The 18,690-nt window shown below is 36.4% G+C and overlaps 1 protein-coding gene across 6 annotated transcripts in view; it reads right to left on the reverse strand.

Moving 5' to 3' along the window:
• The window catches only part of Lama2 (laminin subunit alpha 2), a 553,946-nt gene that overhangs the window by 208,920 nt on the left and 326,336 nt on the right, over positions 1 to 18,690 (reverse strand). For 4 of the 6 annotated variants that reach the window (XM_063232874.1, XM_063232873.1, XM_063232871.1 and 1 more), the window contains exons 16-19: positions 13,367 to 13,420; positions 13,079 to 13,192; positions 8,848 to 8,975; positions 1,415 to 1,501 (exon numbers count right to left, since the gene is read on the reverse strand). In XM_063232874.1, the coding sequence (XP_063088944.1) occupies positions 1,415 to 1,501; positions 8,848 to 8,975; positions 13,079 to 13,192; positions 13,367 to 13,420 (383 nt within the window). The remainder of the gene's footprint in view (positions 1 to 1,414; positions 1,502 to 8,847; positions 8,976 to 13,078; positions 13,193 to 13,366; positions 13,421 to 18,690) is intronic. The other 2 variants (XM_063232872.1, XM_063232875.1) reach the window with 1 other exon arrangement.

The raw sequence follows: 18,690 nt of genomic DNA on the forward strand, positions 1-18,690 counted from the left end.
TTCTTTCTCTCCGTGGCTAATTTATGGACACTACCATATTGACAAATATTACTCAGGCTGCTAGAAACTGCCACAGGCATTTTGTCCACGCGGAGGGTAGCAGCCAGCTAAAGCCTCTCTGAGAGATTGACGTCTGCTTCATTAACTTCACGCATCCTGGTTGAAACAGGCACAATGGCTGCCAAGAAGGCAGGAATGACAGGCTGAAGTCGCCCTGTTTGTGGTGGCCCTGGTAACAAGGAATGAAAGCAGGTCACTTCCACTGCCTCTCCCATTGTTCCCTTTTATTCCCAGTGGTGGTACCAAAGGGGACTGTCCTCAGAGTTGAAACTAGAGGAAGGTAGCACTCTTCAACTATAATATGGTATCAAAGGGGAAGTTGGTACCATTTTTATATGGAGATGGAATATACTGTGCAATGGTTGATACACTGTGTCAACTTAAGAAGTTCAGAAGTTTAGCTGAGACACTCAGCAGAGAGCCAGGATCCTTACTTTGTAAATATCCTCATCCTGTGCAAGAGGAGGGCACAGAGATTTTGTGAGTGCTACATCTGCCCTGGGGAGTGCAGGGTGGCCTGCATACAATATAAGGGAGGAAAAGAGGCTTGTTCTTCCCCCATTTTGCCCTGGCTGCTTTTGCTGACTGCTGCCTTGTGTTGGCAGTGTTGCCCCAGTGCCATGCCACCTTGCCTTGGAGCCAGCTAATTATGGACTGAAACCTCCGCAAACTGTAAGCTAAACAAACCTTTCTTTCCTTCATTTTGAGTGTTGAGTATTTTGTCCCAGCAACAAGAAAAAAGTAACCAAGACATACAGTAAGGCCATTCCTTCAAGACATATTCAAAAGGAAATAAAAATACACAAATTCTGTTCCATTTCAAAGCAAACAAACAAACAAAAGAACAAATGGAATTTAAACACTGGTGCAAGAACTACTACAAGAGAGTATAAATCATAATAATACATTATATTTTGTTTGTATTTTAAATATATTTAAAGCAAGCAATGGGACCACTTTCTGAACTGTGAATTAAGAACATAAGTCACATTCTAAGGACAAAAAGCTAATTATGAAAAATAAATGACGCCAATGGTAGACAGTAAGATAAATCTTAAAGTGTATGACTTCGCACTTGTGCAATACTTTTTAGAAAGATGTAGGCTAATGTTTAACCTTTATGATTAAAACATTAATCAGGTATTCTCTGAGTGAATGAAGATTTATGGAGCCATTGCTAGAGAATAAATAAACTATAAAAATATAATGGATTGGTTTGACTAGTGTGATAAAATTCTTTATTTCATTTCATTGAGCTTGGCTGTTTCTGGGGTAGAGCAGCGGATGATAATGCCTGTGGTTTTATAACTCCAAGGAGGAAGTGATTTTGCAAGACAGGGTAGTATACACTTACCTCTCACAGCGTGGTCCTGTGTACCCGACAGAGCATTCATCACAGATCAGTCCGAGGCTCGGGTCTAAATGACAGGTGGGGCTAAAGCTGTCGATGTCGGAAACACAGGAACAAGGAGGAAGCACATACACAAGTCATTAGCAGTGTGTGTTCATTTCTCTTTCTTCCCTACTGCTGTGACAAAGGGTACAGAGGGGCCATTCTCATCTCACACAATGAGATGAGGGGCTGGCCACTTGAGGATGAAATGACACTGATATTTCCGCAGACATGAGCACAGCCCAGCAGAGAGCAGGATGCCTGTGGCTGTTCTGGGTTTGGGATCATCAGTGACAAGAGGGAAGATACTGCCACCTAATAGGGGATTCCCTAGGCTTCACCCAGCACACCTCAGAAACCTGCTCTCTGGCTAAGTCCTGCAGAATCAGAAGCAGCCTGGAAAAAAATGTAGGGATTTTGAGAGACTCAGGATATAGTAGGGGGGCAGGGGTGCCAGTATCCAATCCCCTGTCGTGGAGTGTGCGTGTGTGGTCACAGTCACCCTGCGACACTGATAGGGACATATTCGGAAAAGATCAGGGTGCATGTTCCACAGAAGCGTACAATATGACTAAACAACCTTGGAATTTCAGAAATTTACCACTTTCCTGGAATGCATTTCTGATCCGGATCTGAGGTCCCAGAGTCAGAGTCCTGCACTAGGTTCACTTCCCAGCCTGGTGAAAAGCCCCTCCAGCACTGAGCTCACCCCAGATGGCCCGTGGCACCGGGCTGTTGGCTGGCTCTCATGGGAGCCCTCAATCATTTTGAATTCTGCCAGTGCTGCTGATTTCCAAATTTTAAAAATATCTTTTCTGACCTATGTAAAAATTGTACACAGGCATGAATTAAGAGATAATCTCTTATACTATACACTGTATGACATTTAAATCATGTTAAGCATATCCATTTCCTAAAATATTCATGATTTCCTCATGGGGAAAAGTTTTCTTCTAGATTTTTGAATGTACAGCATGGTGCTGTTATTAACAGCAACCCACCATAGCACACCAGAGATCCTTACTGTATGTGACTTGGTACAGATGGACCACTCCCCACCCCCACCCACCAGGACTGTCTCCAGGCTGTGGTAACCAACTCCTTATCAGCTTTCTTTACACTCCACATTGCTCCGCCATTTAAAAAGCAAATGCCCTCTATTAATCTTTTTCTTATTATGTTTTCCCAAATAGATTTATTTTCTACTACATATGACAGCACAATTCAGTAGGGGCTTGTTTAATGGCTAAACGAATTAAAGACAGAACAACAAATTAAACACTACAAGTCTCCATCTTGTTCTGCTCTTGACACTGATATGACTTATGTGACTTGGAATGCTTTTTTTTTTTTTTTTTTTTTTTTTTTAACTTCGGTGCAGGTCAGATCACTAGCCTAACTTATAGCAGTAAAGATTTGCTAATTTATATTTTCTTCATAATACAAAACTACAAGAATCAAGTAGAGTATTATTTTAAGCATTTGGTTCAGTGGAAATATAAAGGAATCTATTGGGTCAAGGGGAAAAAAAGCCCATCCGGGTTAACTTGAATTTACAACTATGACCCAGATAAAAGATTCCACATTACAGTGTGCGGGGGGTGGGGGGCTTCCCTGGGCTCCCAGGTTGGATCTGTGAAAACAGACACAGCTCTGTCCCTGGCTGCACCTGACTGCAGAAGGCTCCGCCATGGTGATTCTCACAGTAGAAGGATGGTGCTGTGAAACAGGAGTGCATCAGAGAGAAAGAAACAGGGTTTACCCCACCTGAAAAGTACTTTGCTGTTGTTTGTGAACACAAAGGGAGGTCTCTGGCTTTTGACAGATCTCTACAGTCCGTGTGAATGTTCTTCGGAGGTCGGCATTCTCTAACTACCTCAGCACCTAAGGAGAAAGGTCTGCCACCTGGAGCTTGCCGCTCTGGGGGACTCCCAGTTTGAAAGGACACCCACCAACTATTCTTTAGACTTCTAAATCAGTCTACCACCAGATGTGTCAAAGGTGGCTGACAAGGCTTCCAGTACTTTTAGACTATTTATAAAATAGATTTCAAATTTTTATAAAATACCTGTCATTTACAACCAACAGAAGTAAAATAAAATGTGCTCCCTGACAAAAATCAATACTCTCTCTTTTTTTTTTCAGGAAAAAATTAAGCACTAACAATATATTAGATTTGACTAACTCCACAGTACACACAGTTCTCTAGTCAGTGGCAGAGGCACACTGATTCCCAGGAGCACTTAGCATGGGATCCAGGACTTAAAAGTTTCAGATTGATACTGTCTGCACCCTGTAACCAGTATCCCTCAAACCCACCGGTGAGAACCATGGAAGTTTAAGCTCCTCGTCATACAAATGCATGATACCATGCATCCAAATTAAACCACCTCTTGAAATATATCTGAATTCATGCTTTGATAGTCTTTTAAACAATGTAAACAGAGGATTCCCTCCCTTACCACTGTTATGGCTAAGGCAGAAGACAACATTCAACAACAAAGATAAAATCACGGTGTGAAATGAACACTCACTACAAAATATCCTTGCAGGATTTGTATTGGCAAATGTAGCAATTTAACATTGCTTTTGGTTGAAACAAGAAGCTAATTGTTCTGTGACCCAAAGAGGGAAATTCAAGGTCATTGCCAACTTCACCCAATTCCAAGGTTGTCTCACTGAACTCTATCTAGTTGACTAGCACCCCACCAGCCAAGAGAAAGTTTTATTTGCTGGATGATTCTGCTCATGGTGCTGAAGGCCCAGGGGAGCCAAGAATAACAGGCACTTACCATTAATAAGGGAAGGAAGGAAGCTGCTATGGCAATAAATGGAAAGGATCTGTATATGGATATAGTTCCTCCTCACGTCCAAAGGTACATGTTTACATAACACAGATTTTTATATTTCTTGCTCTCTCTCCCTCTCTCTGTCTCTCTTTCTCTGTCTTTATATATATAGTCATTTATATACAAATATATGTGATTATGTTTAAATATGACTATGTAAATTAACTCACCTATATCTGCTCATATAAGTGATACACAGAAAACATAGCTTTGTTTCAAACAACTTTAAGTTAACCTTTTTATTTTTGTCATTTTGAGACAGGGTCTTGCTGTGCAGAACAGGCTGGCCTTGGGCTGACTTTGTAGCCCAGGCTGGTCTCAAACTTGCAGTGATCTGCCTGCCTCAGCCTCCCAAGTGCTAGGATTACAGCCACCACACCTGGCTTTACCTCTTCTCTTGGTCCCAACTATAAATATGGATTTTAACGGCGATAATTAAATATAATCTTTTGAGTGAGTTCAAATCAGGCCTAGAAGGCTTATTTCTTTGTGATGCATGTAAAGCCATGGTATTGGAAATGCTAGCATTAGACAGAATTTACTGAGGGCACTCTGTTCGTCCAGGCTTGTTTCAAGAATCTCTCTAGCTTTAATGCATCACTGATAAAAAGCTATAATCTATCAGTTCAAATACAGCCTAGATATTTGAGAGCGCACACTCATGTATCTCTTTCAGATGTTATTTAAACAGTAATCTGTGTGATACTGAAAATTAATGATTATAAAGCATTTGTAATGTTTACAAATTTTTTTGCTACTGTAGAGGTAAATTTTACTATATTAAAATCTATAGCTCAAATATATACATCACTAAGATGAAAGGCCAAGCAAACAGTGGACACTGTAAGTAGTTGATGAAGTTGATATATATGCATAATTTAAATATTATATGCCTGTCTGTATTCATACATCATAATAATTATAACAATCTATCTCTATCTCCCAACACACTTGATTTATTTAGTAATATTATCTAAGAAATTTGGAGCCAAAATGCTTGTGAGCTGTAAGATTTATGACGAGGGATTAAATAGATAAATCACCAAGGTAAAACTATCACTAAGCCTCAGACTTCAGATGAAGGTTGCAGCAACCTTTAGTTCTTGTTATTTCTTTTCTTCCTTGAATAGGCCATGGAAATTCAAATTCTTCCTTCCAGATTACATGTGAATACTCAGTTTATGCCTCAGCATTCCTAACTCAGATTACAATAGTAAGTACAAACACTGTAAAAGGTAGTTTTCCTATATTGTTGTTTAGTGGTTTTTTTCTCCATGAAAACACTTAGGTGTCTACGTTAAAATGAATTTTTCCCATCATGATTATGTACATAAACTGTGATAATTTTCCAGATTATTTTCACCGTGAAAGACTGTATAAATCTAATCACAATACTTAAAGGATTTATAAACCAACTGGATTGTCATTTATTCTTTTACTGCTTATAAAACATCATAATTAAATCTGGAATCTAAAAAGTTCACTATTCATGCCCAGTTGTACTACTAATAGTAAAGTTATTATTTAGTTATTTAATAATTACTGTAATTTGGGAGCCTCTCATAATTGAATAATCTCTAAGTAGTTGATGTTACTGATACTATTATTGTGTGTTTTATTTTTTAAAAGTCAACGTTAATGTAATACATAAAAATTGCAATACACATAATTTAGAAAATATCACTTGTTGATAATGAGACCTGAATCCATTTGGCAAAGATCAATGATGTTTTAATGCTTGCTGAATTTACTTTTTGTTCAGAAACAACACAATTAGAACCCATTATAAAAGTAGAAATACAGCAAACATAGAGAAAGGAGTGGTTCAGACATACCTATAATTACTGAAGCAACATTCTTTCCCTAATGGCTTCCTGTCAATTACGGTAATGTTGATCAAGCTTCATGGGAAATCTATAAGGTCTATATATTCAGTCGACTCTATGTTTTTCAAATGTATTAGGTTAAGATTCACACAACTCAGTGAATGGCCAGCTCCGCTGGACTGATGGCTATGCTAATCCTGTTGACATTTTGGTGGAGAAGGAATCCTCAGATATAGCCCCTTTGCGGTGGAGGGTGGTACTGAACAGTGGATTTTTTTGTATACATGGATGGTTGGAGAATGCCGTTTATCCATGGTGGATGAGGAGGTCCTGCATGTGTGACCTAATCCTGCATGTGTACAACACGTGGGGAGTTATGTTGTCTTATTAAACCAACAGAGTAACCTTTAATTTTGAAGGCATTGATTACATTTGTTCTTATATATTCATTGTTTTCTAGTAGCTTTCCCTCTTCCCTCCTTCTTGTCCTTCTCCTCCTTCTCCTCCTCATCCTCTTCCATCTCCTCTTCCTCCTTCTCCTTCTCTGACATCATTGGTGATCAAAAGATACTTTGTTTAGTGTCTGTCTGAGTTGGTGCTGCAAGCTCTGGAACTGTTCTGATGACTGATGCACATTAAGCCAATTTCTCACTCTCTCAGGGTCTTGCTAAACAATGTCACTTATCTGGTAGACATGCTAATCACTTTTAGGGTTATCTCTTGAAGTTGAGGTTGTAGATTTTTAAAGCCCTTGGTGTATACTATAGAGGACTGGGAAGCACATGAGCAATAAAGTTAAAATTCCAACTTGGTATGAATGCTCTATGAATCCTGAGCAAGTTACTGAACAGTCAGCCCACAGTCCACCATACTCCATCACTGGTTTAGGTGCTTCACATATTTTAATTTTGAGATTTTCACAGGAGCTTCATGAGAAGTCCAAATATCATGACTGATGGTAAGTGACTAACTTACCAACAGACAGGCAGCTAAGAAGTATAACTCTACAGTTGAACGAGAATTGGGACCATCATTCCACTCAATTTCACTCAAAGGATTCATCTCACAATTTATACAATGGGAACAACAATATCTACCTAACTAAATTATTTTTAAGATGCATTAACAAAATATATTGTGCTCAGCCCAATGCCTAGAACATTCTAGGTTGATTTCATTAAATATTAGTTCTTTGTCTTCCTTTCCAAACTATGCGTAAGGAGAATAATTCTGAAGAGTTGGGTAGCTGAAGAGGACCACAAGGGTTCTGTGTAATAGGAAGCACCATTCCAAGAAGGGTTTTTAAACTTAATGATATAATTATTTGTAAAGTTGTTAGCTGTAGTGCTCATTGAATCTACCAACAAAAGACCATTTTAATTAGAGAATCTTGCATAGGGTGCAGCATACGACCTATGTAGTCGAGTTTTCCCATGAGAAGACCATAGCAGAGATTATAATTTAAAAACTATTTAAAAGTTCTGCTCTGTGACCATAATTATTCATTTAGAAAAATAGCCATAAAATACATAGCATAAATATTTTACTAAGCACAGATATGTACTTTAAGAGGGCTTTCCCCAAAACAAATTTGTTTCATTTAAAATTGTAGTTAGGGCTGAATAGTAGGGCATGTGCTTAGCATGTCAGAGGTTACAATTTTCAGCACCAAGAATTATAATTAAATAAATAATAGATGTATAGAATTATTCACTAGTAAAATAGTTGTTTTGTTAAGTAGAGCTTCATTTAAAACAATTTGGCTTCAGTCTATTTGCAATAGATGTCTACCCTTTTGTAAATTTCACTTTAAAAAATACAAGACTCCTGAAAATATAAGAGAAAGAGAGTAAAAGGAAAGAGAAGAGGCAGTTGAAGTGTGTTTTATCTTTATTTTTTAAAGTCTATTCCAAAGATTAGATCTCTAGGACTACATAAACAAGTATAAAAAAACTAAAAAGAAACTATGTAAAATTTGCATTAAAAATTTTCAAAACCTATAAGGCTAATAAAAGTTGCAAGAAAATATCATTGATAGATCAATACTTTTAAATCAATGCTAAAATGTCTCATTAAATAATTTAAAAAGATGCATATATAATGTAAACATATATGCATATATGAGATAAATTATCTCAGAATCCAAGGAGAGAAAGGGTGCTTGAAGGTAAGTTGGATGAAGTTTTCATCTTGCCTTTTCAGAGGTTTAAGACTTTCCCATGATTTACAAATATATAGCATGAAGTAAAACCCAAATGATCGGGCTATCAGTGATCATGTGTCTGTGTGTGTATCCACACATACCACACATATATGTGTGATATTTGGAAATGGTAAAGAAATTAAAATTGATTTCCATCTTTTTGTTAGTAAGTCATCAAATCTAGAGCCCAAATATTAAAAATCCTTAAAAATAAAGTCATAGGGGCTGGGGATTTAGCTTAGCGGCATAAGCGCCTGCCTTACAAGCAGGCAGTTGTGAGTTCGATCCCTGGTACCAATAAAAAGGAAAAAGACAATAAATAAATTTTAAATAAATATTAAGTCATAACATTAAACATTTTATGCTCAAAAACCCTCTTCCTATTGTCTTTATGAAAATTTCATGTATCTATTTACTGCCTACTTATGTTGGACAAGCAAAAGGGTGCACTGATATCAAAAGCACACTTGTAGAACTGGCTGCCAAACCCCATTGTATGGCCAGCTTGTTACTTACTTATTGGACAGGACACTGAGTGGACAGGCACAGGGCTGGCAATCTTCAGCGGTCCCTTGCATAGGATCACCATAGAAACCAGGAAGACACGTGTTGCAGTAGGGGCCACCTGTGTGATCCTTACAGTGCTGAGGAAGAAATGCACACCAGTGTTCATTATTTCAGGCTCAAGCAGCAACATGAGGCCAAAAATAGGTCTACAAACTCATTACTCTGTTCCCTGCCAGGAAGAGCAATTTCTCCACATTAAATGGTCAATTTTACAACAGGGAAAGAGCACTGAAAGTTAATTTAATATCTAGCTTATAAACTATATGCTAGTTTCTTGCATATGCATACCTACTGAAGGATGACTGAAATTCATTGTAATTTTTTTCGTTATGCAAATTTTTCCCTTTATTTTCTCACGGGAATACCCATTAGCGTGTATATGGGGGGTCACAGATCTCAACTGACATATGTTTAATGGAAAGTGGAGCCAAGTCTAAAAATCAACTATTCAATTTAAAAATGCTGCTTTAATGAGAGCTGCAACTAATCACACAAATCTCCCAAGACCACGCCCCCTAGGTTCAGACATTAATTCTGTATTTAGTGGATGCTGATGGCTCAGAACGTGCTTCCCTATATTACATCTGTGAAGACTTTGCTTGATTCTAATTAAAGGTGGAGAAGTTTGAAACAATTTAAACATGTATCATGGATAATAAAAGCACAAGGCCCCTAACAGTTTCCCTTAGACATTTTCAAAAGAAGAATGAAATGATATTATTAGACTCATGTCTTCCAAAAATCAAAATAAAATAATTTTTTACTTGATTCCTTCATACTGAGTACAGACAATTCCTAAGGATAAACAGCTTCCGTAAAACTGAAGACTGGTATATAGGTGAATGATTCAGTCAGCAAAATAATAGAATTATCTATAAACTTCCAGTAACACAATGTGATAAAATTGTATTTTGTTTTGTTATGTATCAGGTATACATAATTTCAGTCTCCAAATGATCCAAGAAAGAATACATAAAATTTCTATCAAAAACCATACACTAGAGATCATTATTATCAAATTATACTTCAAAATGAATGAGGATAAGGAGTGATAACTTTTCCTCACATTAAAAAGAATTTGTCAGAAATCAAGAGTATATAGTTTTTATTTATGACCAGTGACAAAATTTTCAATGTAAATAGCTAAAATATAAATTAATGTTAAATGCAGGTTAAAAGTTTATACAACTGGATGGCCATTGAAACCTTTAGACTAAAATAATGAAAATCCTCATCTATTTATTTTAATATACTTTTAAAATCATCATTTTAAATTACAAGTAATAAATAGAAAAAAAGACACTTTTTAACACATAATTTTAATTGTCTTTAGAGAAGTCAGATTTATTTACAGAGTGAAAGAAATCTAAATTGTAATCCAGTCCTTAATGCTGAACCTACCATTTATGTTCTAATTTTGAATACAGAAGCTAACGTTGATAATTTAGGATGTTTTCAAGCTCTGATATCCCATGCCAGCTTTACCAGTGACAAGTTGAAAGATGTTTTTATTGGTAATTGGTAATATCTGATGTTTTTCAAACATTTTATATTATTTTAAAATACATTTAGCAAAATATGAAGCCAATTTCATTATTAGCAGTTGTTTACATAACAGAGAATACTAGGAACTAACGTATAAAACATGGATCTATTAGGAAAAATTTTCACCCTTTGGATCTTTTTGTCACCTCCTTTCACTTTCCAAGTTTGGCTAAATTCATGCTTTACCCTAAAACTGTTTGTTTTTTGAAAAATTCTTTGCATTTTATCATGTTGACATAAATGAACTTATATTGTCAAAATTTAGGGGATTTAAAAATTAAGATCAGAAAATGGATTATGCCTGACCAAGTCAAAAATAAGCTTTTTAACTCATCTGAAAAAAGTCATTGAGCTCAGAGAGAGTTTTCTTTAACTGTTCTTTTACTCCTGATTTAAAAGTGAAGTAGGTATGGGAAGTTTTCACAATACCTCATTTCATCCTCATTCAATGGAAACAAAAACACAATTTTAAAGCCCAAGCATTTTTTTGCAAGCAGAACTACAAAACAATATTACACAATCGACATAATTGAAATCAAAACCAAAAAAGCTGAAAGTTTGAGGCTGACAAGGTGGGGAAGACACAGGTGTCCAGGAGGCACGGGGCCTCCCAAAGGGTTGCTCCTGTCATTATCACAACAACGTGCATCATGCAACTTTCTGTTGTGGATTTAAATCTTTGCTGGCTCAGTTCAAATTTATTTTTAGTAGAAATGACTTTTAAAACATGTCCCCATTTCAGCAGGTGTACAAATTTTGTTCTGAATACAAAAAATATATTTTGGTAAATTTTAAATGGAATATTTTAAAACCCAAGCTAGAACAAAAACCAACTTGTCTCTCAATTCCATAAATTGTCTACTTAAGAGTAAAAAAATATTTTCCTGAATAATAAAAAAGAAGCAACTCAGGTACAGGATTAATAAAACAATAAGACATTACAGATGCCTTTATATGCAATATTAAAAGATGTTCTCCTCATGAATCATACCAGAATTGATATGGTCAAAAGAGGGTATAAAAATAATTATGAATATTATAGGAGATAAAGGCATTAATAAATCCCCAGGAAATATCGTACATGATCACCTATTTATCAACGAGCTAGGAAAACTCAGGTCATTCCATCGACATCATGAAAATGTCCAAGATCCTTTCATAATTTGAAGATGGATCCTCATCCGACTTTACTAAACAGTCCATACACTAGGTGTCATTCGGAGAAAGGGCAGCACTGTTCCCTCCCTACTTTCTCTCAAAATTATGCCAAAATAAACTATCTTATTTGAAAACAAATTGCTTCTATTTTTTGAAATATCACAAAATGGTCCTCAGGCTGATTTGCTTTCACCCTAATGAATTCTACTTGAGATATGACCATAGGGAACATTATAAATACTATGAAGATGGAATTGTGGAATAAATATTTTTGTATTTTTAGAGTTAAGTAAAGAAAACCCACATTAGTATTGAGCTGAAAAGTTCCTATTGCACATTAATAAAGTGTTTGAAGGTAATTCAATATTTTCCCAAGGTACACTTGAAAAGAGTACGCTATAATTAAAATGAAAATTGTTTAGTTTTTCTGTTTATAAAAACACCATTTGAAAAACTACTGGTCCAAAATTAAGGCTATCATGCTTTAAACTGCAATGCAATTAAGCAAAATCTTATACAGAGAAAACTGAAAGTGTATCAATAAACCTAAATGCCAAATTCCACTAAAACAAAGGCTCTGATTTTTTTTTTTCATTTTGGATTTTTCCCAGAAGCTTTTAAGCAGAAAAGAAAGAGGAGGGGGTGATGGGGAAGAGAAACAGAGCATTAAAAATCACACACAGCAGAGTCTGCCTTAGATTCTGCAGGGAAATCAGAGGACCACATCTTCCTGAACTGCCACCATGGCAGATTGTATGTCCACAAGACTAATGAGCTGAGGAGTGCTGTTTGCAGACTCCTGCCAGGGCAGAGCACCCCACAACTACATGCCTGGAGTTAGTCACAGGTGTCTGTTCAGAGTCATTCTCAGTCCAAAGTCTGAGCTTTATGCAAAGGGTTTTGCAGTTTGTAGGCATTATTTTCCAGTGAAAAAGATAGCCTTCATTGCAGAAGGAAAAACAACTCTTGCGATTACACATTATATAATTTTATTATTTTAATCTATTCATGACACTTCACGTATAGTTAAATGTTAAAAGTCTTTAAACAAAAATAGGTACTATGTCCTCACTTTAAAAAAAGTGAATTGCTAAAGAAGTAAATTATGTTTGTTACAAAGGTTATATTTTGCACTTCTCCTATCATGGGGATATGAATCATTTCCTAGGTTAGAAGAAGGTACTTTGGTAGGTTTATGGAGGAGATTTGACCACATGTATGTATGAAGATACGTAGTCCAGCATTAGCCATGCTTTATAATGATGCAACTGATTTTAATTCAATTTTTAGACTACTATCACAGACACTTTTCCCAGGAAAGAGCCCTATAAGCTTCAAACTTCTTTCAATACAGTGACACTTGTCAAATAACTTCTTGACTCAAATCACTTCTTGAAAGTCGCAACCAGATTGCAGGGTTTGTTGAGCGACTTCAGCCCTGCCCATGGGATCAGCACCCCAAGGAGAAAGTGCTCACCAGACATTCTCCAGTGATGTCATCACAGGATTCCGCGTGGCCAAAGCATTGACACGGTTCACAGATGCCGCCAAAAATCGTGCCGTTAACCCTCCTGTGTCTAGGCCAACAGGACTGAAAGAAAGTTGAGGCTGCAGTCAGGCTTCGATGTTAGAACAGAGGTTCCATTTTCCCCCCAATAATACAAAATAACAGTTAGCACACCCAGTAAATGTTCTTTGCCAAAGCTTGGCCATTATTGAAACATTGCTAGCACAATCTTACTCCTGACATAAGCTTTGTACTGACCTGGGTATTATGGGCAGGTGCGAGATTAGAGGAAGCATTAGCAGGGAGATGCTTCTGAAACGGTAAGATAAAGCACAGATATAAAGGCCTGAAATGTGACAGTCTCAAAGTAAAAAGCAGACAGGAGAATAGAAAAAAGAGTTCTGAGAAAAGCAGTAGACATAAAAGGGTTCTCGAGTCAGAGAGCAGCTAACGTCGTCCCAGGCAATTGGGAGTCTCAGGAACCTGCGCATCGCACATGCTGAAAGCTCTTAGCTCTCTGACGTTCAGAAAACCTTTGCAATCATTTATGGGACACAGAGCAGCCCCGCCTTACTTCTGATATCATATACAGCTCGTTTCTAAATCTGTAAGTCATGTATTTTACTCTAAAGTATTCTTCCTACTATGCTTTTAAAAACATAAACAGAATACTTTGAGAATTACTTGCCCTATATTCTCGTTCCCTTGAGAGTGTATTTTATGGTGCTGTTCTAGGATAACTTTGCCTATAGTCATCACTGCTCGCTAAAATGGGAAACACTTTATTATATAAAACAAGAATTCTGATTACAGCAGGATATATGGATGTTAGGTTACCTGTTTTTTGGTGCCTGTCCTGGGTCCAGGAATACCCCTAATTAATTTTCCCTTCCAGGGGATTTCCCATCCAGTATAAACTGGATGAGATGTAAAGTCAGCAAGGTGAATATGAACTGCCCTCTAGGAGTATATGATTCTCGCAAGTTGTAATTTTATGGATTATTTACTATTTCTGGGTGGTGAAATACAACACCATATATCATAAAAAGGCCTTTTCTAGTTGAAAATGGAAATAAGATAGAACTACTAAGGTAATAAAGTATATAGAAATGTGCTGTGTGTTGTTGGAAATGTGCCTTCTGCTCCAGGATATGTGGACTCTTCCATTCCAATGTCAGTAACAAACACATGAGGAAAAAGACATGCAGATCCTTCATATCTGAAAATGAGATCAACTTTTCTCTTAACATGAGCAAAAGTATCCCTTTTCTACACATTTTTGATAATTCCTCCTTATTAAATTTTTTGCCTCTATTGATTCTGTCTAGAAGTGATTTCCTTTTGCAATATATATTTTAACAACTGGTAAAGCTATATATGCAGAAAGGAGAAAGATCTTAAAGATACTCAGAAGGGAAAGAGAACTGCTTCTTTGTTTTTGAGGCAGACATTCATGGAGTTTTCCTTAATATATACTTCCAATATTTTGAATCATTCCATTCATATCATATCTCCTTTCTTAAAGTTTCACAACTCCTCACATTGCTCTCATGATTTTGCCTCAATTGTTACAAAAAAATTAAAGCCATCAGAAGCATCATCCTGCTACTAAGCCACCAAATAAGCAACGCTCTCCACACATTTTTGCAAATTTCCCCCTAAGAACAAGAGGAGGGGGAATGCAGTATCATTTCTGTTTGAAAAGGAAATCACTCCACTTGTATTTGGGATCCGTCACCATTCCGTCTCACTGCTGCATCATAAAAGCTTTCTTTTCTGTCAAATAATGATCATCATCTCAAAAAATAATCTATTGTCTCCAACAGAAACTAACAGGAATAACAAAAATGACAAAATTATTTCCTGAGCATTGATTGCACTGTGCTTCTTGTCAGCTTCCTTTCTTTTCAGCAAAGCTATGCTAAAACATCTTTTCTTCCCCAATTTCCTTCCACATCTAATTTGATTGTAATCTGTCTGTTGTCCACTTTCGTAAAGACTTTTCTCACCTTTGTCATCAAATTACAGGGGCCAAATCCAATGGGCAATCCTTTAACTCATCTCTATTTTATCTGGCCTCTAACCATCCTCAGAGATGGTTGACTTTTTCTCAAAGAACTTCATTGTTTCAACATCTATGACAATCACACTCTCTGAGCTTTTACATTTCCTCCGGTGTCTTCTCTGACACTATTCACAGTCGGGAGCCACTCAGGGCTTGAGTGGCTCTCTCTTCTTCTCACACTTTCTCCTGGGTACTTAGTTCGGCCATTTGATGTCTTCCAAATTCTTAGCAGAGCAGGTACACAGGCTGAGCTCAAACCTTGTGTATTTAATCTCTGTTCTATCTGGAATTTGTACATCACAGTCTTTCTGAGTTTAATATTTCTGCAATGGACTGTTGATTCTCTCTTTTAATAGCCAGTATTCCCCGGTTCAATAGGTGGCACCACGTCCAGAGAACTGCTCTTTTCTGGCATATAGGCTATCAATAAGTCCGATCGGTTCTACTACCAACATAAATGATACGCCCATGAATATCTACATGCACTCCCATTAACCCAACACAGTCTATTGCTTTGCTGTGCTCTGCTGAGATAGCACATTACTTTCTTTCTTTATTACCATTTATGTCTTTTTGCCACAATGTTTTTCATACTATAGACATAATGACATTTTTCCCCAAAATATAAGTCAAATCATGGCACTATCCTCCCTAGATACCTAGGATGAACGTCTAGAGTACTTAGAACAAAATTTCGAATCTGTACAACATCAGAGTGGGCTGCTTTCTGTAATGCACTCTCCCTGCTGCTTACTAAGTTTTGGCCACCTGTGTCTTTTTTCAGTTCTTGCGGATCTAGGCACCGTGCTTTTGGCTTTTTACACAGCTCTTGAAATTCAGCACTCAGATTTAACAGCTCCACCTCAGAAAGTCTTTTCTGACAAAATTTTGCAAAGCAGGCCTTCCACATTTGTGCATCCTCTCTTCTCATCCAATTTTTGCATATTCACCCCTGGTGCTTCTGCATGATACTATTTCTTTTAGCTGGTATTTTAAGGACTATATGCCAATTGCTCATCACATTATCCTCTATATCTAGGGTCCTATTGTCTCAAAATTGACATTCATTGAATGTTAGCTAAGTGAATGTACAAATACTTCTAACAAGGTAGTTAACATTAACTCCACCATATAGAAGAGGAAACAGATTTGGCCTAGAACTTTAATACTTCATTTCATTTTTACTTCCTCACAATGAATTATGACAGCACTGGGAAGATAAGAATATATTTAAAAGATTAATGGTACAGGAATTTGCAAGAGATTGTGATGGTTGAGCACAATTTTAATTTGATTGGCTGGGGAGCTTCCCAGGGCACTAGTAAAGAACACTTCAGCGTGTGTCTAGGAGGCTCACGGAAGTGAGACTTTGGGTGCTACATCTGATCTTTGTCCTCTTCCACCCTGTGTTCCTTTATTTGGCTTTCCAAGTACCATGAAGCAAGTACCGTGTTTCACTACATTCCGCTACCATGATGTTTCTGCCTTGCAGCTGAGGCCATGGACTGAACCCTCTGAAACTGTGAGTCTAATAAATGCTTCCTTCTGTAAGTGTATGTTGAGTATTTGGTCCAGAGAGAAAAAGTTGGTTATTGCAAATATCAAATAAAAATGAGACAAAAAAGAAAGATTATGAATCAATATTGTGACAGTAAATGAAGTAAAAGGGAATGGTTAAAATTTTAATGGAATAATTTAATTGTTTTTGGCTAGAGGAAGATAGTAAAAAGAAAGTTGTCTTTGTAGTTTACTAGCATTGATGGGATCACAGGATTTTAGTGATGTAAATACTGGAATGACTAACCTTATGAACTATACTTAATTTAAAAAATTAGTACATGAATGGACTGGGTAATACTGAGTATACACAAGGATTTTTTATTTCTTTGTGACAGAGTCTCATTATGCAGTTCAAGCTGGCTTTGAACCCACGTATGTATCCCCAGTACCCCTGGAACTCACAGTGATCCTCCTGCCTCAGCCTCCTGAGTGCTGAGATTACAGGTGTGTACCACCATGCCCAGCAAGACAGGGAGTTTTGATAAAAAAAAATCAAAGGAATTATTAGAGAATAACAGGAATAAAGTAGTCAGTATCCCCACATTCCAGAGTTCATTGTCCCCTGATTTAACTAAACTTTTTATATACTTTAAAGTAACTTTTCTCAGACAATTCTTTTGTGAGGGTTATAAGAAGCTTGTAATCCCCTCCTCTGCTTCTTTGTTTTTCCATACTTGCCTCTCTGTCTCTGTTATCACTAGCTGGCATCTTTAGGACACTTGATCAGACGTCTCCCTTTTACCAGAATAGCACAATACTTGGAATGATAATTGCTTTTATGACATGTGCCATTTTTTGGTCCTTTAATTTTAAAGTGCTGTGACCCAAATTTTCATAGGTATTTATTTTTGTCCCTGAATAGATCACTAGTTCTTTGAGATTATCTCATGAATTTAAAATTATATAAATTTATATGATTTATGAAATATATATAGAATTTTTCAAAAATATTTTTAAGAAGGAAAAGAGGGATGAAAAACATAGCCAAATAAACAATTTTAATATTCAGATAATCTTTCACCCAATGAGCACGTGGTTGTCAAATGAAAGATAATGAAGAAGACAGGATGTTATGGAATATATTTAAGCAAGAATAGTATCAAAGTATTTATTATTCCAGTTGAAATGGGAATTTAAAGCTTCAAAGGGATCTGTCTCTTTGGAAATCAAAACTGGAAGACTGTAACAATAGAATACTTCCTTAAATAAAATATGTATTTCATATATAAAATCAAATTCAGGTTGACACAGGTAATGCATATTCTTGACTACTTTTCTCTCCTAAAAATTTTTGAAAAGTGAATACTTCAAAGAATTACATTTCATATTACTTCTAGATAGGCAAATCTTAGCCCAGTTAAAGAAAACACATTTGTCAAGAATATGAACTCTAAGGTCTGCATACTCCACGGAAGCATGCAGTATTTTAAAATGTAAAAGACATACCCAGAGTATGTCTGTAAATGTCATAATTGGGTGCAATTCTGAAGTAAAACATCTCTGTTCACTCAAATCACTCCTTAAAGGCACTATTTTAACTAAGGTAAGCTTTTATTTATTTGTAAGCTTTTCTCCCAAGAGGGAAATGGCATTTACATTTTTTGACCAGGCTTCAAATAAAATCAATTTTTAAACTACCTAAAAGAAAATATATTTATATATTTAAGTCAGTAAAAATTATCACCTGAAAATGACAGACTGTGCTATTGAGAAATAGATACTACACAGACAACAATAAATATGTTGAATTTTGGTTGCCACAAATCTGTGAACCAGAAAGGAATGTACTTAGAACAGGGCATTTCTTACATGTCCTATATTCTTGATATTTTAAACACTGTATGTTTCACATGATGAGAGTTGGTTATATTCTTAGGAACTAGGCAAAGGAAAATTGTTATACACAGAATTAAAAATGACAGAGAAGGAAAAAGAAATGTAAGTTCTGCATACCCAC

This window comes from Cavia porcellus, unplaced genomic scaffold (assembly GCF_034190915.1).
Source record: "Cavia porcellus strain 051 isolate PalLab524CR breed Dunkin Hartley unplaced genomic scaffold, mCavPor4.1 scaffold_22, whole genome shotgun sequence".
NCBI classification, from domain to species: Eukaryota; Metazoa; Chordata; class Mammalia; order Rodentia; family Caviidae; genus Cavia; species Cavia porcellus.